The following is a 20,550-nucleotide window of genomic DNA, read 5'->3' on the forward strand; positions in this document are numbered from 1 at the left end:
TAATTCTATTCATAGCAAAATTTCTCAGAAAAGTATATATGGGAGTCTTTATTCCTGGACTTGCCAGTTCTTGGGCGGGAGAGGAAGCAGGCAAAGAGACCCTCCTCTCGCAGAGTGCCCCTTTGCTCCCCCAAATCCCAGGCAGCTAGATAGGAGACATCAGGTCACTACTTGGCACTAGCCAGAGTTGCTCCCCCGTACTCCGGCCCTTCAAACTCCGCCCTCCGGCCACCGCCCTAAAAGAGGCGGACCCTTTCCTCTCCGTGCCTCCCAGAGCATCCCGGAGATTCCCGAGCTTTTCCGATCCCTTCCCGGCCTCCCGCGGGCGGCCCGCGCGGAGGCGGCGGAGATTGCCGAGGGGCGTAGCCACGCCCCTCGGCACAGCCTCCTCTCGCGCGGGCGGCTAGAGTCCCACACATCCAGGTCCCTCCTTCCCTCCCTCCTTTCTCTCTCCCCGCCTTCCCGGCGCTGCCACAGTGGCGGGACGGAGGATCCCGACCAGTCAGCTCGCTGTGGCCTCGCGCTCCTCCTCCTCCCAAATAAACAGCCCTCCCCACGCTGGGAGCCCGGGCCGCCCCCTTCTTCGCGCAGCCGGCGAGTGGTGAGGGAGAGCGGGACTGAAGGACCAAGGGGACCGAAGGAGCGGCGCACGCGCGTGCGAGGGAGCGAGCGAGCGGGCGGCCGGCGCGAAGCCGTAGTAGAAGCCGGAGCCGAAGCCGTAACCAGAGTCGGAGCGGTAGTGAAGCCGGAGCCGAAGTCAAAACCGGGCTCCGGGCCGGCGCGCACGCACTCACGCACGCGGGGGGCGGGGCCGGCGCGCGCCCGCCTGTCGCGACAGTCGGGGCTGAGGCCCAGGGGGAGGTGGCCTGTCGCGGGTCGCCCGGCTCCCGGAGGCGAAGGGGGCGCGGGCGGATGGCGGAAGGTAGCCAGCCGCAGCAGCAGCCGCCTCAGCTCGGGCCCGGCGCTGCCGCCCGGGGCATGAAGCGGGAGTCGGAGCTGGAGCTGCCGGTGCCCGGAGCGGGGGCAGACGGACCCGAGCCCGGCCTGAGCAAGCGGCCGCGCACCGAGGAGGTGGCCGACGGCGGGATGCAGGTGACCGCGCGGGACGGTGCCGGGTTACGGCGGGCCGCGGCGGGCTCGGGCCTCGGGGCGCCTGGTGGGCCTGGCTGGAGAGTGAGCTTGGGGCCCGGTGCAGGGGCTGGGCTCCTAAGGGGCCGCGGAGGCAGCGCGAAGGAGTAGGATTTTCTTTTTGGAGTTGAGGAATTGAACAGGATCGGGATGCAGCCAAGCCCGTCCTTAGTTCCCTGAGAAGTTGGGGTAACTTGGGTTTGGCTGTCCTGGGTGAGCTTGTTGGGCCGAGCCGAGGGCGAGGGAATCTGGTGGGAAAGCTCCTGAGAAGAAGGGGGCGCCTTTTGGTTTACCCTGGGCGCACACTGGGATAAGGAAAGGGGAGCCGCCGCCGCATGTGGAGGACAGATGGAAAAGCTAGCCAACTCCTGGAGAGAGCCTGAAAGGGGATGTGGCTTAGTTTGTGGGTTCAATCAGATACTCGAGTGTGTTGCGAAGTCCGCGGAGTTTGGTAGCGTGATGCTCAGGCTTAGTTTTGGGCAGCGTGTTATTCAGTCTGAAGTCATGTCCCTTCTGTGCTTTACTCACTGCATTCTACATTCATAGGGCACAGAGTAGCTCCTTAGAGACCTGAGGTAGAGAAGAAAATTTATAGGGCTGTTAGGAGACTGGTTTCTGAGTTGTGGCCTCAAGGGTAAGCTAAACTGAGGTGGGGAATGGCAAAGATATTGATACTGTCGGTTGCTACTTAGTTTGAAGAAGGGCATGAATCCTTTATAGGCGTTAGGATTTGCTCTCTGTTTACAAAATATTGGCCATGAAACCGAGAGGCTCACAGCAGCAACGGGATGCTTTCTAATTCTTTTAGAACCATAGAATGTTAGAGACGGAAGGGACCAGAGACACCATCTTTCCCACCAGGGGTTCTCAATCTAATTACACTTGCAAGAGTTAAACAGCGTGGCTTATGTACACTTTCTGTGAAGAGTAATCATCTTTTTTTTTTAAAGTTGTGGTAGGAAAGGGTGTGTTTAAGTTTCAGCATGTGCTTTTTTTTTTAACCTCATTTTTACAGATAGGCAATTAGAAGGTCCTGAGAAGACTAGTGACTTGCCTAAAGCCACCCAGTTAGCTGGTTCTAATTCCTATTCCTGCGCTCTCTCCGCTCTCTCCGTTACACCACCACTCTTGGAAATCTCTGCGGCGCTGAAAGGCTTCCTGTGCCTGACTTCCTGTGGCAGGGAAGGAGCAGTTCTTAGCCTGGCATGTTTGCTGTATGCCTCTTGTCTCCCGTGCAGAATCCGCCCTGTTACCTCTGTTGATTTGAGCAGAAGGAACTCCCTGGGAATTTATTTTTGAATTCTTTTGTTTGCTGGCTTTTATTTCCCTTAGAAGAAGTCTGTCAGGCAGAGGGATTGTGAGGTCAGTCTTGGAGCCATAGAAGAGTGAGGAGACGAAAAGTGAGCCGGGTCAGCACTGGATGATAAAGGGGGACCTCCGTGCAGAGACGCTGATGGGCCTGTTCGCTTGGAGTGTGCGCACATCCCCCCTCCCCCCAGTCAGTAGTGAGTTTTTTGTTTTTTGTTTTTGCTTTCCCTTTCTTCTGCCTGGGGCCTATTACTTGCTGACTGCCTTCACATTGGCTGAGGATAGTGATACTCAGAGTAGTAGTGCATAGGGACTTTGGGATGTGCAGAGGAAGGAGTGAATTAGGTCCTTTGGGTGCAATTGGATAACTTAAAACTATCCCGCAGAGAATTAGTTTACTCTATATTTATGGATAGTCTTTACTTTTCCTTTTGTACATGCTTATGGTTGTAAGGTTTTGTTTCTGTTTTTGTTTTTGAGATAGGGTCTTGAGCTCACTGTGGTAGCTGAGGATGACCTTGAACTCTTGGACTCCTGATCTTGCTTTTTCTCCCTTCCCATCCCAGGAGGTTTCTGAGCTTATGGGCGTGCACGACCATGCCCAGCTCGTTATAATAGTTCTCTTACACCGTGTCACACACGGGTATTAATATCATTATTGACGTAGCCCTCTGTTTTTAATTAGCTGTATTGTCCTGGGGAAAACCCATGTTTGGGGACCTCTGTTTTCTTATTTAGAAAAGTATTTGTAGAGGTTGCCTTCTTAAAAACTCAAGCTAAGTTCCCTTTCCTAATTGTGCATGTGACCTGGGCAAGGAGACAAATGAATGAAAAGTTAAACAAAAAAACCTGTGGGTGCTTATCAAGCAGCTGTGACACTCTTAGGCACTATTTTTTGTTTATTTGCCTTTGAGACAGGCTCTCTCTATTTAGTCCTGTCTTGGAACTTGCTATGTAGACCAGGCTGCCTTTGAAGTCACAGAGCCCTGCTTCTGACTCGGTAGTGTTCAGGCACTGTTTTAACCCTAGGGGATATATAAAGAAACCCTACTTTTATTGAATTGTTATTCTGTGGAAAGAGGCAAATCAAGCAGTTTTTGTTTGCGTGTGAGACAGTTAAGCAGGGAAAGGGATTGGGCACCTTAGAGGTGGTGCAGGGAGGTCTCTCCGTAGGTGACCTTTGAAGTGAAGATGTGAGTCATTCAGAGGTTTTAGGGAAGAGGGTTCAGGCCATTCAGTGGTTTAGGGAAGAGGAACCCAGAGGGCTGAGGCATTGGGAGAGCAGTGGTTTGGTGCGCTGACCTGGAGGCTAGGGTAGCTAGGGCAGAATGTGCAGGCATGGGTCTTCTCAGGAGATAACATCAGCACTTTAGAAGGGCCTGGAGGCTCTATGCAGCTAGCTTATCTTCATAAGGATTTTTATGAATTTGAAGACAGCTGGAGTTTTTCTGAAGTCATGGCTGGGTCTTTGAAGACTTCTCCAACAGCATAATTGGCACTGGCTTGGCTCTGCCTTTGCCTGCTGGTGTATTTATTTGTACTTACGCCTCACCTTTTGTTGTCATTAGAGGCTTCATTGTGCCTACTTCCTTAGACTGTAAGCTTCTACAAGGAAGAAACTATATTTCCTTTGTTTATTCTTCATAATACCTGGGTTTATAATAAATGTTCAATGTCTACTCAATTGAAGTTGAATTTTACCACTTACAAACAACCTAGGGATTAAAATAATCATGAGATGCCTGAGCAAAGGAAGCATCACAGAATCATAGAGTGAGTGCCAAGGATTAATTTTTACAGAGTGCAGCATTGACTGAGTTAATTCCCCGAGACCATTTACTAAATGGAACTACAACCCTTCACTAGGTCCCAAGGCTGAGCTGAGTCTCAGTTAGGCCTCTAAACTTTTTATTTCATCCTTCATCATTACTTCCAAAGTGGAGTGCTGGGGTTCCAGAGAGTCTGGGTTTGTATTGTCAGCCTTGGGTTGAGAAGGAAGCTGAGGGAGAGAGGAAGACTTAGTGCTTTTTAGAACAGCAGCACACAGAAGCCTCATGAGGGGAGAAGAGTTCACTCAGCCCAGGGGAGAGTACAGAAGTAGAGAGACCTGGACTGTGGAGTCGGAGGGAACAGATGGTCAGTGTGAAAATTGAAGTGTGGGTTGAGAAGGATAGCTGGTACAAAGGGCCTGGAGGGCCGGGCGTGGTGGCGCACGCCTTTAATCCCAGCACTCGGGAGGCAGAGGCAGGCGGATCGCTGTGAGTTCGAGGCCAGCCTGGTCTACAAAGTGAGTCCAGGACAGCCAAGGCTACACAGAGAGACTCTGTCTCGAAAAACAAAAAACAAAAAACAAACAAACAAAAAAAAAGGGCCTGGAGCTAGTTACTGCACTCGTGGAACGCTAAATGTGTAACATGTGTAGCTGTGAGCACATCACCTCACTTTCAGCAAGACTGATACGTTTGACATGGAGGTTCTACCAAAACACACCAAGGGATGCTTTCAGTCAGCCTTTCTAGTGATTACAAACAGTTGAATTATCAAAAATTGTGTCCTTATGTCACTTTCTAGGAATTTGGCTGCTGTGTAAGGTGCGTCTTCATTATCACTTAAAACCTTCAGCGAAAGTCCTTACGGCAGTGAAAAGTTGGTATGATTTTGAGGGCTACTAACTGCTTCTGACCATAGTCATCAATCCAGACAGCTAAGTGAGTTCAGCAGTGTGAACAAGTGTGTGTAAGTACGTGTGTGCTAGTGTGTGTATAAACCCATACATGCTGGGGACTGAGCCTAGGGCCTCATGCCTGCTTGGTAATTGCCCTGCTACTCAGCTACCCCTGTAGTTCATGCGAGTGTTTTGTTTCATTTCAGCACTGCAGAGTCAAACCCTTGAGCATGCTAGGCGAGCATTTTACCATTGAGCTATATTTCCAGCCCCATTTTTACTCTATATTTTGATATAGTATCTTACTTCTTTGCCTGGGTTGGTGAACTTACACTGTGGCTAAGGCGGGCCTATTGTCCTTCTGAGTCAGACTCCTGAGTAGCTAGGGTTATAGATCCTAGCCATCAGGTGTAGCTCATTTTTTAGTGACTCTAGTAGGGAGGCTCTTCCTGGTCTCGGGGAATGGCTCTTAGGTATCCTGTGTCTGATTGTGGTATCTGTTTATCTTCTCATTTGCCCATTTCTGGCTTGATCTTCTAGGTAGGCATCTATTTGGACCCTCATTTGGGTTTTTGGTTCTGAAACTTGACACTGTGCTGCTCTCAGTAAAGTTACTCAGCACTGTGCTTTCCTCACAAGTTCTTTCACGGACAGCACCTCACTTCAATGACTTACACCTGCTTTCTCTCTGACTTAGTCGCCTCAGGCTGCTAAATAACAGGCATTTATATCTCGCAGCTTTGAAAGTCCAAGATGGTGCCAGGATGTTTGGGACCTGGTGAGGGTCTGCTTCTTGGCTTACACATAGTACCAGCTGGCTATCTGCTGGGGTGGCCTTTGGTAGAGAAAGTGAGAGCTATGTAATGGTACTTATCTCAGCGGCCCCGCCCTTACCACCTCATGGAATCCTCAAACCTTCCAAAGACTCTATCCCCAAATGCTCTCTCCCTGGGAGCTAAGGCATCCACTGAATCTTTTTGTTGGCAGTGGTGTTTTTTTGTTTGTCTGTTTTGTTTTTTTGACACAGGGCTTCTCTGTGCAGCCCTGGCTGTTCTGGAGCTCACTCTGTAGACCAGGCTGCCCTTGAAGTTGGAGAGATCCTCCTACCTCTTCCTCCTGCTTGTTGGGATTAAAGACGTGGGCCATCACTGTCCTGCCACGTGCACTGAATTTTGGGAGAACACTTAGGTGGGGAAAACTGAGGCATAACCACAGAATTTATTTATTTATTTAAAAATTTTCTTTTAATGTATGACATGGAAGCGCAGAAACGTAAACCTGGGGATGTACCTGACTTACAAGTAGAATTACTCTTCTGGGTGGCTCAGGCTGAGGGGCCCGAGTCTCAGCTCCCTCCCTCCTCTAACCACCTAGTTACCGTTTTCTCTATCATACTGACATGCAGTGTAATCTGAGCTAACCGGAGGTTGAACTTTCATTTTGTTATTAAGCAGACTAGTGCAGACAGGCCCTAAGATTACAGGATGAGGGAAAGGAAGGCAGACTCCTTCATGTAAACACCCACAGCAATGGTGCTAGCGACGGGCTAGGCCGACACTCAGGCCTTTAGTGGCTGTTGGGCTTCAGTGGCAGAATTAGTTGTTCAGTGAGTGGATTTGTTTGGATTTTTGTTATATATTTGACACAGCATCATAAACACCTTACTCTAGGACACACTAAACTTCCTGTGGAGACAGGAGGGAAGAGCCATGGAGGTGGTGGAAAGGAAATGGCATCCTCTGGAGCTGGAGTGGACAGATGGGGCGAGGCATGGCGAGGACATGTGGCGTGTAGGTGGCCCCAGGAGGATTGAGTTTCTTATTCTTTTCCCTGCCGCCCCAGTGGGAGCGGGCAGCTTACATGGCTAAGGTTTCATTACCTAATCCATCTCAGATCAGCCTGAGTAAGCCCATTGGCCGATGCTGATCTAGTTAGGAGGGTATCGCAAAGCTGCTTGAGCCAGGATTGGGACAAATCGGATCAGAGCTGCCATGTGAATCCTGGACATAGTTCTGTAATTTGGGTTGGCAAGTGGTTTGGGAGATCAACCGCGAGAGTGAGGGAGCGGCAGGGCTTTTCCCACCTAAGTGTTATCTTAGGGGCTGCAGGGGAGTGTGCGTGGAGGGTGTATTTCTATGGAGTAGAGACAAGTTGCTTTGACTGTTTGAGCCTGAACTTAAATTTTTTCTTTTTAGTTTTATTTTACTTTATGTGTATGAATGTCATGCCTGTATGCATGTATGCGTACGCATGCGTGCCTGTTGGGTCTCCTGGAACTGGGGTTAAATATGGCTGTGAGCCACAATATGGGTGCTGTGGGTGCTGAGAATGGAGTTCCAGACCTCCTCAAGAGCAACCAGTGCTCTTAACCTCTGAGTTGTGTCTTTAGTTCCTCAGCCTGAACACTTTTGATTATTAGTGTTCAGGGGTGACCTTTTTAAAGCAGCATTTGGAGGTTCCATTTGTTATCATTTAGTTGTGACTTACCTTTCTGAGTGATCCCTCAGCTGAGACTTTAAAGGGGGAGAGGCTGCTATTATCAAGCTGCTTGTGTAAACACTTGCTGTCTGTACATTTCACAGGTGATGTGCTAATGTCAGGAGTCTCCCCTGTTTGCGCCTGAGCCCTGGCTTCTCTGTTTCCCAACTCTTGGCAAGGCTCTGAGTTCTTGCACACACATCTGTGACCTGGCAGAATTAACGCTTATGAGCTATGGCAGTGAGTGACTGAGATTATTTAAAGTGCCTATCAGTGCTGACTGTCGGTTCCCAGCCCTCCTTACATCCTGCTGTACAGCACTCAGCAAGTTCCTGCTTACTGCTTGATCAGCATGGAGTGGTTAATGTGCTTCCGATTGATTAAGTGCCAGAGTTGGGGATGTCAGAGATGAGTGCTGTTAAACTGGGAAGCCTCCTTCGCTCTACATCCATGGGGAGGAAGAGAATGAACCTGGCATTGAGGTCTCCTGTGGTGCGGAGGGGGCTTCATTCTTTGTGAGAGGCAGAGGCTACTGAAATAACTTGGCGGGTATAGCGTCCAGGGGAGCCTTCCTGGGAGGTGGGCGACAGATTGGCTGCTGCTCCTCCAGAGAACCTGGGACACAGGATCAGTGCAGATGTGTTTGTTGGATTACTACGTTGCACTGCATAGGTTGATTGCTGTCTCGCTTGTTTCCTTACAGCTGCATTTGTAGAGTGGTACAGGAGTACCTCTGTTTTCTCAGTGTCTTCAAACTGGCTTTAGACTGTTGATCGGAGGGATTCCCCAAAAGTAAATCTGTTGTTAAGTCAGCTTAAAATGTTGTTAGAGCCTGTGCGTGCCCCAGGATCAAGTCTGTTCCCCTGTTGGGGCTCCCAGGTCCTTCTGGACTGACATCTGCCCAGAGTTCTAGCCCCTCTTTTTTCTACTTTACCCCCACGTCCATGGTCAGACACTGCAGATTCTGAAGACAGTGTTCCTCTACTTTGTTCTACTTTGTTCCTGTTCTTTTTCAGGAAACTCCTGCCTCTTCTCTGTGCCTTTGCCCCTGCCTCCTTACCCCTTATTTGTAAGGCCCAGTTGACGGCCCCTGGATGCCTTCTGACTACTCCCCTCTACCCAGTGGTATGGTTTTGTTAGTTGGTTTTATTTTTGTTGTTGTTTTTTTAATGTTTTCTCTTAGTATGCTTACATGTGTGCTTTGTATGCACATGTGTAAATGTGTTGGCGTGTGTGTATGCTCACTGGTGCACATGCAGGTTTGGAAGCCTGAAGTTGATGTCTGTGGTTTCCCGTGATCACTGTCCATTTTATACACTGAGGTAGGTCTTTTGCTGAACCCAGAGCCTTTTCTGTTAGTCTAGTTAGTGAGTTTGCTGGGGTCCAGCTCCCCATCTCTGCCTCTCTGAAGCTCAGATTACAGGATGGCTACCACAGCCACCAGCATTTAGGTGGGTTCTAGAGACCTGAATCCAGTCCTCACACTTGTGTGGCAAGCGTGCTCCCCAGCCTGTTACAGGGCTTCTAGGCTAACCTTTGCTCAGATGGCTGTGCTCCTCTCCTGCCTGAGCTGTGATGGCCGTGGGGGCCATAGGCTTCAGTCCACTTGAGGCCTGCCTCAGTGGCCACGGAGCCATGTTCTTGAGGCCTGCCTCAGTGGCCACGGAGCCATGTTCTTGAGGCCTGCCTCAGTGGCCATGGAGCCATGTTCTTGGAGGAGTTCAGATTTGTCTTCTGTTTCTAGTTGCAGCTCACAGATGGCTTTAATTGTTTCCCCAGGTTTCCGCTGACGGCCTGGCCCTTGGTCTGCCTCGCAGCTCCGGGGAAGGCTGGGTGTTGCATGCTCTGCGTGTGTTATTGGATCTCTCCGCTGGTATTGGGGTTAGAGGTGAGAAAAGGCTTTCTGAGAACAGAAGCGGGAGTGGAATTGAACTGCCAAATGTGTTGGGTGGGCACGGCAACCTGATATTTGGTTTCCTGTGCTCAGATATTAATTGACTGCACGTGTGTATGTGTAAAAGCGCCTTTGTAGTAGTGTGTTAAGGAAAACAGGAGCCACACCAGAGAGATGGGCGCTGGGAACTAACATGTCGGGTTCATTGGGGCAGCTTGTTGACCGGCCTTTCTGCCGTGCTGCCCAGGGAGTCTGGCAGGTTGTGGCTGAGCGATATCACCACCATTGCCACTAGAATTGCCTGATCGGTGTGGGCCTTAACCTTCCCCTCTCAGCCATCGAGTTTCATCAGATACTGTGAGGGGTCCAGGAAGATTAGTACGTGGAGACACTTTACACAATGGCTGTTTGTTTTTCACTCATGTTGGGTATGTTTGAAAATGAAGTGTGACACAGTTCATTGAAATTTCAACTTTGGAGATAGATTCATTGAAGAATTTTACAACGTTTTTCTCTCTGGCCCTTGTTTTCCCTCTGCTTTCACATGGAGGCGCTTGTACTGATTCCTGTGTATCCCTGGCCTGTTTTCCAGCTTCCAGCCTTGCCCACTTACTGTAGTTAGGGGCCTCCTAAGGGCTAGTGGTCATGCTTCATGGTAGCTGGCACTTTAGCTTCTGAGTGGAGGAGGGAGAGCAGCTGCAGAATCCCTTTAACTTGTCTCACACTGTGTGGCATCTAGTAATTTCAGTTGAGTAGTCATGATAAACACTGTCACAGAGTGGCTACTACTCTTGAGTTATCAAAGCAGTGGTTGACTAGCTGCTTAAAAGCCTGTCTTTCCAAGGGAGGAAAGTGAGTTTTTGAGATGGGTGTGCCAAACCGTATATACATTTTTTCTTTTTTTAAAAGACCCAACTCCCCAATAATATTTGCTTTGTCTTGTTTTGTTTTTTCAAGACAGAAAGTTTCTCTTTGTAGCCTTAGCTGTCCTGGACTTGCTCTGTAGACAAGGCTAGTCTTGAACTTACAGAGAGATCTGCCTGCCTCTGCCTCCCTGAGTGCTGGGATTACAGGTGTGCCTCACTGCGCCTGGCTCCCAATAACTTTTTTTCTTAGCCTTGGCTGTGCTGGACTCACTTTTGTAGACTAGGCTGGCCTTGAGCTTGATCTGCCTGCCTCTGCCTCCCCAGTGCTGGGATCAAAGGCGTGTGCCACCACGCCAGCCTGGGATGTTTCTAATGTAGAGACTGGTTTCTTTGTTGAGTAAAAGCACTTTTCCTTTGGTTATTACATTTTATTCCAGGCGTATGACCTTTGTTTGTTTGTTTGATTTTTGAGACAGGGTCTTAAAAATATGGAATTAAAGGTGAGTGCCACCACCACCAGACTGGCAGTATGGCTTTTTTTTTTTTTTAATTTTATTTACATTGGTATTCTGCCTCCATGTATGTCTGTGTGTGTGTGTGTGAAATCTCCTGGAACTGGAATTAGAGATAGTTGTAAACTGCCATGTGGGTGCTGAGCTTTGAACCCCTATTCCTTTGGAAGGAAGAGCAGCCAGTGTTCTTAACTGTGGAGTCATCTCTCCAACTCTGGCAGTATAGCCCTTAAAGCAGACATTCTGTTTATTTTTCTTTCTGGCTCCCCCATCCGAATTGGAAGTACCACAAGCAGAGCATAATTATTTTGAGGGATGGGTTGGTGGCTGTGGGACTCTTCTTGCTCTGGAGGTGGGTGTGGGCAGAACAGGGGACAGATTTGTTATCAGCAGAGATAGAGGACCGGCAGACTGGGCTGTGGGGTCCCACTGTGGCCTCAGGCTACAGCTTGAGTTGGAACACTTGAGCAGAGAGGCTCATGGGAAGTTCTTCCAACTGCTTTATTTGGAGAGCTTTTCCTCTGCATATTGGCAGCTGTTTGGAGGAGGGGACATTAATTGCTGACAGTCAGGATGTTTTCCAAAGCAGGCCTATATGGATCTCATTTAGGGATTAGTTTCTGGGGATGAGCCGAGACAGGAAGACTTTGGTTCCATTTCCCAGGAAGTTGGTGGGTTTTGTGATGTGCCTCTGCCATTTGCGTTGGGTGCTGAGGCCAGTAGAAAAGCAGTTGCCTCATGCGTGGAGCTAGTGGCAGAGATTGCCTTCTCCTGGGACTTTCACACTCATGCTTTCAGCCTTCATTTGTTTTCCTTTTCTCTTTGGTTTCTTTCTGTAGTTAGTATGCTCCACAGAAATTCTTGAGAGGCTTGGAAGTGATCTTGTGGAAAGCAGGGCTTGTAGATCTTTGCTCAGCTTCTTCCCTCCTTTAACTTTCCACCCCCTGTGCAAAAGCGTCTGCAAATAAGGTCCCTTATGCCTAGTCAGGCTGGCCCTGTAGCTTTGACAGCTGTACCTGCTGCAGGGTGGATTCCGTGGGATGGGATGATGGGATTGTGTGACTTGAAAGCACAGTTCGGCAGAATCACACATTTTGTGGTGGTTTTTAGCATCACCCTGCTTAACCCATTGCCTTGTAGCATGGAAACAAATAGGAGCACTGTCACTATCAGTGGTGGGCAGCCTGGGCTTCATCTCCGCAGCAGCTGCCTTGCACACTGGGAGCTTTGGCAGAGCGTGTTGAGGTTAGTAGTGCTTCTCTTGAAAGCACCACCAGGTTTTGTACTGCACATCTTTCCAGGAGAGAGGCAGAGAAGCAGCTGGTTTGCCAAAATGGAGCAGAGTTAGGCAGGTTTCTTATATCTGTGTTTGCTCTACTCACTGGCTTAACTGCATATTTTCTATGGTGTATTGGAATTTGAAGCCATAGGCTGAGCCATGTTTTCCAATAAGCCAGTTTAATATCAGTGAAGACTGTGAGGTAGGTGTTGCTGGTCACGTTCAGGTTTGCATCTGGCTTCAGATAGTCCTTTTTTGGGGGTGGGGGTAGGGGACAAGGTCGCTTGTGTCCTAGGCTGGCCCTGAACCAGGTATGTAGTTAAGGGTGAGCTTGAACTTTGGATCTCTCTGCCTCTACCTTCTGAGTGCTGGGATTATAAACACCCATCACCATGTATGCTGGGCAGATAGTAACATTTTGATCACCCTAGTCCCATGTTACTCACTGCTCATTGTAAACATCTTTTGGCTTTCTGCTTGTGCATAGGTCTGTAGCTGCTTCCTGTGATACTATGTGGGTCTTTTTGCTGTAGCAATTTGGGCTCGCTGGCTGTTTTACAGTGTTAGAGACCAGTTGGTTTACTTGGCACAACGTGCCTTAGGCCATAAGTTTTAAGGTGTTTCTGTGTGTGGCAGAGGTCATTCAGAAAGATGCTTCTCTGGGACCATCAGTGATTTTTGTCAGTTGGCTAAATGTTGTGATGATAGATGGCGCTGTATCTGTTTGTGTCCCCTATTGCTTTATGCCACTCTAGGTTTTGTTTTAAAAGCCTATCTTAAGAATTACTTTCATATTCTTGGGCTTAGTGGTGGGCTCATTTACTTTTAGATTTTTAAGTTGGAGTATCCCAAGCTGTATTTTGTTGATCTTTGAGAAACATAATAAATATCATTCTGAAAAAAAAAAAAAGTGAAATCACTTCGGGAGTTAGAGTTAAACAGAGTTAAAACTGTAATGGTGCACATTTCCAAGCAGATGTGGGGACTGTGAAATCTTACTTGTTTGTTTTTTCAAATCAGGGTGTCTCTGTGTAACCTTGGCTGTCCCAAAAGTTGCTCTGTAGATCAGGCTGGCCTCGAACTCAGAGATTGGCCTGCCTCTGCCTCCCAAATGCTGGGATTAAAAGCATGTGACACCACTGCTCAGCTGTGACTGTGAAGTCTTATATAAGCATTTCTAAATAGGCTTAAACGAATCTGGATTTGTGCCTAGGTTTTCTGCTTCTAAGTTAATTCCTCACTCTGACTTTATAAACATAATATTTAATGAGGTGCCTCCCTCTCTTGGTGAGTCCCATCTGTCCCAGATGCAGCGCACTGTAGTCACCACTCTTTGGAACCCTACGTTTTTCATTTATTCTACCAGAGTTGTAGGTGCTTTTAATAGGACAGTGAAACGTGTTCAGTAGTGGTTTGAGGTGTGTGATGCTCACGGATGCTTTTCTCAGTCACTGGTTACAGAAACTAGAGTGGACCTCACACAGTCCTTACTTAGCTGGTGACTGAGCATCTTCCATCTCCCATGTGCTGTAGTTCCCTGTGCCAGGGAATAGCATATAACTCAGTAATGTTTATTGAAAACAGATAATAAGCTGGGTGTGGTGGTCCACGCCTTTAATCCCAGCACTCAGGAGGCAGAGGCAGAGGCAGGTGGATCTCTGTGAATTGGAGGCCAGCCAAGGCTACACAAAGAAACCCTGTCTCAAAAAACCAAAAACCAAAACAAAAACAAAACAAAAAACCAGATACAGCTGTGAGTATTTCTAAACATCTCTCAGTGACCACCTTTCTGAATTAGAAGCATGCTGCCTAAAGGTGCATGGAGTGTGTTTGTGAAAGGCCTGCCTCCGACAGTCCTAAAAGTCAGGACTAGGGAGAGACAAGGGGAGGCTCCTCCACCTGTGCAGAGGCTCTTTATCACGGCCTCTTATGTTTGTTCTTCACTGGAATCACTGCTATGGCAGCTGAAAACCATAGGCAGGTACTTCATTGTCCTTGAATGCCACACACTTAATCCTGAAAGTACTTCTTCCTGCTTCAGGTTGCCGGGTGCTGGGGTTGAGGGTGTGCCCACCAAGCCTGGCTTAAAAACATTCAAACATTCCCAGTGATGATGTTTTCTGCAGAACCTGAAGCCAGCATTGACCCCTGTGTCTTTCTTAAGTTATTTGGATATAGCCAGTGTGTGTCCAAGTGCCAAGCATATCAGGGCTTTGTGTGTTTATCTTGGTTTCCTGTGGTTTAGATTTATGGGAAGCCACATGAGATCATTGGTTGTGGTGTGTATGATGGGGTGTTTTTTTTTGCTGTTTTGTCTCAGAATTATCTCATTTCTAATTTTTTTGTTGATTGAATGGTGAATTGATCATGGAAGGCAAAATAAAATCATCAAAGCTAAAGGCATCTAGAATGTAGGTAGCTTTTCCAATCCTTGGCTTTAGTTGGGGGGGGGGATAGTTGATGTACTTAATTTATTGTTGTACAAGGTCTCATTGTGTAGTCCTGGCTGGCCTGGAATTCACTATGTAGATCAGGCTGCCCTGGAACTCAGAGATCAGCCTGCTTCTGGGTGATGAGACTAAAGTGTGTGCCACCATGCCCAGTTTTACATTTATTTTAAAACCTACCATATATTCACATGGGTAAGAGTCAGAATACACAGACTGAGGAGTAGAAAGAGTGCCTTCTGCTGGCTTTCCCATCTCTCCTGGGGTAACTGGTTGGTAGTCGTGCGTTCTCCACAACAGATAGTGCCTCCACGTTTTCCCACCTCTACAGCTCTAACAAAGGGTTAATACAATTCTCACTGTTGTTTTTCTCTATTTGGGCATCCTCTCCTGTCAGTTTGATCTGCCCTTTCTATTTGTAAGCTTTCTAGAATTAAGATGATTTTGTTTTGGTCTCTGAGGTGCATCTGTATGTCCAGCATGGATGAATGATTAGTCCTGGGCCTCATTTGGTACCCTGCCTTGTTTCTCATGGAACCAGAAACACAAGGCCAGAGACCTAAACTGCATCTTTATTCTTTGACGTGAGTATGCTACACATCCTTGACTCTACAGAGTTGGTGGAGTAAAACCCAAGTACTGTCAGCTTTCTCCCTGCCAGTGGCTTCGGGTTGTCTGTCTGTCTGTCTGTCTGTCTGTCTGTACTAGTGGGGCAAGCTGTGGGTCACATAGCCCAATTGTCATTGAGCTAGTTATTTGTGGTCCTCAGGATCTGCCTTGCTATTTGCACATGCTATCTGACTGCAGTGATTTTTATTTCATATGACATCTCTTATAGATAAGACATCTCCCATGTACCCAGGTTTATTTAGATTGAATGTCACTGCTTTGCAGTGACTCAAACTTGCTTTTGAATTGTGAGAAAGGAGGGTTTAATTGCCTTTAGCCACCTGTAACCCCTGTGTTCATGGAAAGCCCCAGGTTGATGTTCTTTTCTAGAATATGGGCTCCCTGTATCTGAGGCCTGATGGGAAGTAAGAAAATATGGCTCAACACACAGGAAATGTTTTTATTTCCTGGATGGTAGAGGATTAGAGTTCAAACTCAGGCTTGATTCTAGCACAGTAACCTTTGCAGACTAATGCATTTAAAGATGGGAAAGAACTGGTTTTATACTTTGTTTCGAAACCGTTTCTTAGTGTGGTCCCAGAACTCACTATGTAGACCAGGCTGGCCTTAACTCACAGATTCACCTGCTTCTGCACCCGACTTGAACTGTTTCTAGAATTGGCTTCTGTGGGAGGCTTTGTTCCATGAGGAAGAATGCATCCAGGGCCAGCATCACAGTAGCCTGGAAATGAGAATGAGGCCAGTGGAGGTGTGCCTTCCTGTCTAGCTGGATGTCGAGCTCTCCTCAGTCCCGGCTCATCACACAGTCATTGTGACCCCTCAGGCTCAGTGGGTGAATCAGGGTTGCTCTTAGTGGCCTGAGTCTTTTGCCTGATGAGTGAATGAGTGCAGACAGGGTACCAGATGCTCTGTTGTTTCGCCTATTGCTCTTTCCTTCACACCCAGTGTAAGGTTTCCAGGCATTTGTGCAACCTGATAGCGGAAAGCGCCTGCTGTAGCCGTCTAGAGATGGGCTGGCAGGCGGCTCAGGTTACCGTGATCTTGATAAGAGCCATCGATCTAGGTTGGTGGCTGCTGGGGGCGGGATGTAAGCTGCCAGTGCTGTCTCCACTGGGAAAGGTGATGTGGGCCTCTGCAGGACCTGTAGAATGTCCCCCAGTTAGCCTGAGAGGTATCTAGCCAGTATCTCTAGGGAAACAGCACACACCGTTATGTGTATCTTACCTTCCAGAGAATGCCTTTGTTTCACCATCATGGATCTTAACTCTCTAAAGCCGTAAGCCCAATTAAATATTTTCTTTTATAATTTGCTTTGGTCTTGTTGTTTCATCACAGCAACAGAAAAGTAACTTATGACAACATCTATCTGAAATAATAGAATGTTCTCCGACCTTAGATATGAGCCTCTCAAACAGTGGTTTTACAACTTGTGGTGCTGCGTAAGTGAATGTGGAGGTCATAATCATAAAGAAATGCTGGCAGCAACATCAAGTTTATGAATATAATACAAAAGATTAATTCAAAAATACAACATGTAATAGACCCAAAGCATCTGCAGCATTCACCCACATGACTTCTCCCCACGCTCTACAGCCTTGGTTCTAAGTACACATGTGCATGCTACACTGTGCGTGCCTGTCACGTCACACACTGTCAACAGACACTGACTGAAATAGCTCAGATTTGAGACTGATAAAGCAGTTATGAATAATAGTGTTTTTACTGCTCTTACAGAAATGTCATGGTTTAATCATGAAGACTTAAGAGTTCCCTACCAGCCGGGCATGGTGTAACTCCAGTTTAAGAACCAAGTGGGAGGGCGGACAGTTTACAAAGGGAGCTGATGTGTGTGCGTTGGCTAGGCATGCTACTCACGCCTAGTTGAGTGTTTATGGAGCATCTATGGAGCGTTCTGCTGGAGCTGTTGCTGAGCACTGAGGGGGAGTGGAAGGAGTAGCCCCTTCTAGGAAAAAGCAGCAGCATTTTTATGGACAGGGCTTGCAAGGCTGGGGTCAGGGCTAAGGGTGGGGAGTTTTCAGTGTCCTTGGCATCCTCAAGTCAGCCTACCCCGACCATCCTGTGCCAGTGTTCACAAAGCTAGCTGCATGTGACTGCCTTATCCTAGTATCCCTCAAGGAGTATCTTCTGTAGTGGGGTTGGTGTAGTGAATGCTCTTTTGTTCATCAATGGAAAGCTTGGGCTAGCTGTGGAGCGCAGTGGTAAGGCACCTGCCTAGCACTTCCAAGGCCCTGGATTCACCCCCTGCACTGCATCTGGTGATGGTGGCGGGTGTTCTTGTGTAGCCTCCAGTGGGCTCAGCTGTCATCAACATACAAGAAAGTTTCCTTGGTTTGGAATCACAGTTTGCTCTGTGGAAACAGCTTGAACCTTGTGCTCTTTTATTTTATTTAATTCATGCAAAGCCCTTGCTCCCATTCAGGTGCAGGTTTTGTTCTTCATATTCTGGGAGCTACAGCTGGCCCATTCTGAGAAACTTTGAGATGCTCCCGAGAGCTGAGTGCTTCATTGCTGAAGGCACTGAGTAAGTGCGGCTGGGTGCCCTGGGTGGTGCTGCACTGTGATTGTCAGCCCTTTAGAGGAGCTGTTGTTCCTTTGGAGCTGAACGTTCCATGCTTTGAATCCACTCAGGGACAAACTATTCCGAAAAACAAAGCTTGAGCTGAGCCTGGTCAGAGTCTCTGGTTATGAGAGAGGGATTGAAATCAACTTTTCCAGCTAAAAATAATTTTGCTCACATGTTACCAAAAATGGTTCACTAGAACTGCTTTTAAGACACTTGTCTAAGCTTTGAGGTCAAGAAAAAGTTGAGAACACATTTTAAGAAGGATTTTACTTTAACTTGCTAAAATTTTTGCCAGGCTGCTTACCCCATAATTACCTCATGAGACAAAAGCTAGTAAAAAAGTGTTTATCTTGGATTCATTGGGGGCCAAGTAACTGTGCTTGTTTGGGCTTTGAAATGGGTCCTCATGTAGTGCAGGCTAGCTGTACTGCAGGCTAGCCGTGTGTGTGTGTGTGTGTGTGTGTGTGTGTGTGTGTGTGTGTGTGTGTGTGCGCGCGCGCGCGCTTCATGAGTATGGGGTTAGGGGAAGGGTAAGAGAGAAACTGTAGAAGTAGCTGTTCTCCATCCAGAAGCAGTGGCAGTCCCATATAACTCCATACTTGGGAGGGTAAGGCAGGAGGATTGCTATCAGTACAGGCTAGATTGGGTTATATAGAGAGACCCTATCTCAGAAAAATAAGAGCAGTGCTCATGTGGGCAGCACATTTTTGTGATATGAAAGAAAGAGACTCGGTCGGGCAGGGAGGTTGTAGGGGACAGAGGGACAGGGGAGCTGGGGACGGGATGGGAGGGGAGGAAGGATCTTCTAAAACATACTGTGTTTGAAATGCCATAACTATAGCTAACACTTTCTATGCAGCAGTAGCTGTTTTCCCTGTGTAGTAAGGATTCCTGAGAAACTCTCTGGCTTGGAATCAGGCAGTCTGGATGGCGTAAAAAATACTTTTTCCAAAATTTGCTACAGTGTATACTGATAATTTGTATACATATGAATGATACATGTATGTAGATACACATGCCATGGTGTAGCTTAGGGGAACTTTGTGGGATCAGTTCTTTCCTTCCACCATTATGTGGGTTCTAGGGATCAAACTGAGGTTGCCGGGCTTACATGGCAAGCTCCCTTACCTGCTGGGCCACCTTGTCAGCCCCAGGCCTTAAGTTTACCAAACAGACTTAAAACATCCATGAGTGTAATCTAGTGCCTTAGAACTGAGCATTGATCTGTTGCTGAGGCAGATAGGTTTGGATAGACTAAAAAGTTGGGAGAGAGAAAGACAGGAAGGAGCTTGTGATCTGAGCCTGGATCTTGACTTTGCAGGTTTGGGTAGTGGCGATTCCTGAGGGTCTGATGGGTGACTGTGGAGGTGACCCCTGGAAATAAGAACTTGGGTTTAGAGTGTGGATATGTCTGGCAATCTGTTGAACAAACAAGACTGGGCATCGAACCTGCTGGGCAGCAATGTTTCACAAGCTGGAGGCTGAGGAGGTGGAGATGATGGAAGGGCTGAAGGCCACTTTGTTCTTGCCTGGAGGTGATCTGTTGGGCTTCCCTAATTGAGGAGATGCTGGTGTCTCCACAGGATACAGGGCAGGGATGCTGCATGACATCCTAACATGTGCAGCCGTAGTCCCCCAGTGAAGGGCTGCCCAGGAGCTTGGAGGTTCAGAAGCTGCACCTACTTAAAGAACAGGTGTTGAGTCAAGACAGCAATTTATAAAATAGGATTTTCTCTTCTTCCATTCTGCTTTGTAAGCCTTGCCACATCATCTGGTGACCGTTGTGGAGCTCCAGGTACAGCTGGGCACTGTGCTCTTCAGACATAAGGACAGTAAATTAACTAGATGTTATCACTTTCTTGACGTTTCTATTTTACTTTTAAACACTACAAAAAAAAAAAAAAGAATTTTTGTAGTCTAGTCTAGTATTAGACTTGTATCCTGGCACAGGCTCCCGAGCGCTGGAATTACAGGCATGCACCCCACACCTGGCCTTTAAAGTTTGTTTATACTTCCAAGTTAACATGTAAATTTGTTCTTACAAACACTCCTTCCACATACACACTGTAAGATGTAAAGCCAATTGCCAGTGACCACCACCTTCAGTTTCTGTTGGTCCCTTACAGTGCCCAGTGTTAGCAGCTGTTAGCAGTTGGCTTTGTTTAGCTGACTGTTTGACTGTTGCCTTCTGCATTCCTTTTCTTTCCCATTCTTTGTTTTTTGAGATGGTTTCTCTGTGTATCCTTGATTGGTCTGGACTTTCTTTGTAGACTAGGCTGGCCTCAAACTCAGAGATCCACCTGCTTCTACCTTCCTAGGGCTGTGATTAAAGGCTTGCACCTCACTGCCTTGCTTCTTTCCCATTCTTATTTGCCATGTTAAGAAGTTTAATATTGAACATCTCCCCTTAGGCTGCTGTTCCTGAAGATAGGGACAAGGGCTAGCCCTTTCTTCCTTTTTCTCTTATTTATAATGGAGCACAGTTGTCATTCAATAAACGTCTGCCTAGTGTGTGAGATAAACCAACAGAAGAACTGTCAGTGGGAGTGAAAAATACCAAATCCCAGCAAAGGGCTCCAGGCCCTGGGCGGGAGGTGTGTTGGTGTGAAGGAGCAGCCCAAGCTGGGTGAGTAGAGGTCCTGGAGGGCACAGCTGGAGTGGGCCCGTTGATACAGACGGCGCAGGAGATCCGGGCATCTTTCTCTGTTTTCTTTCCATTTTAGACAGTTTCACCAAGTAGGACTGGCTGGCCTGGAACT

General features: G+C 47.7%; 1 protein-coding gene across 23 annotated transcripts in view; it reads left to right on the forward strand.

Moving 5' to 3' along the window:
* The first annotated feature begins 436 nt into the window (after positions 1-436).
* RBFOX2 (RNA binding fox-1 homolog 2) overlaps positions 437-20,550 on the forward strand; it is a 237,039-nt gene continuing 216,925 nt past the window's right edge. For 4 of the 23 annotated variants that reach the window (XM_084750899.1, XM_084750927.1, XM_084750924.1 and 1 more), the window contains exon 1: positions 440-1,092. In XM_084750899.1, the coding sequence (XP_084607025.1) occupies positions 913-1,092 (180 nt within the window). In that variant the 5' untranslated portion in view covers positions 440-912. Of the gene's footprint in view, positions 1,093-20,550 lie in introns of all 23 variants that reach the window. The other 19 variants (XR_014773284.1, XM_084750895.1, XM_084750904.1 and 16 more) reach the window with 9 other exon arrangements.

Source organism: Acomys minous, assembly GCF_964271855.1.
Source record: "Acomys minous genome assembly, chromosome: 12".
In the NCBI taxonomy this organism is placed as follows: domain Eukaryota; kingdom Metazoa; phylum Chordata; class Mammalia; order Rodentia; family Muridae; genus Acomys; species Acomys minous.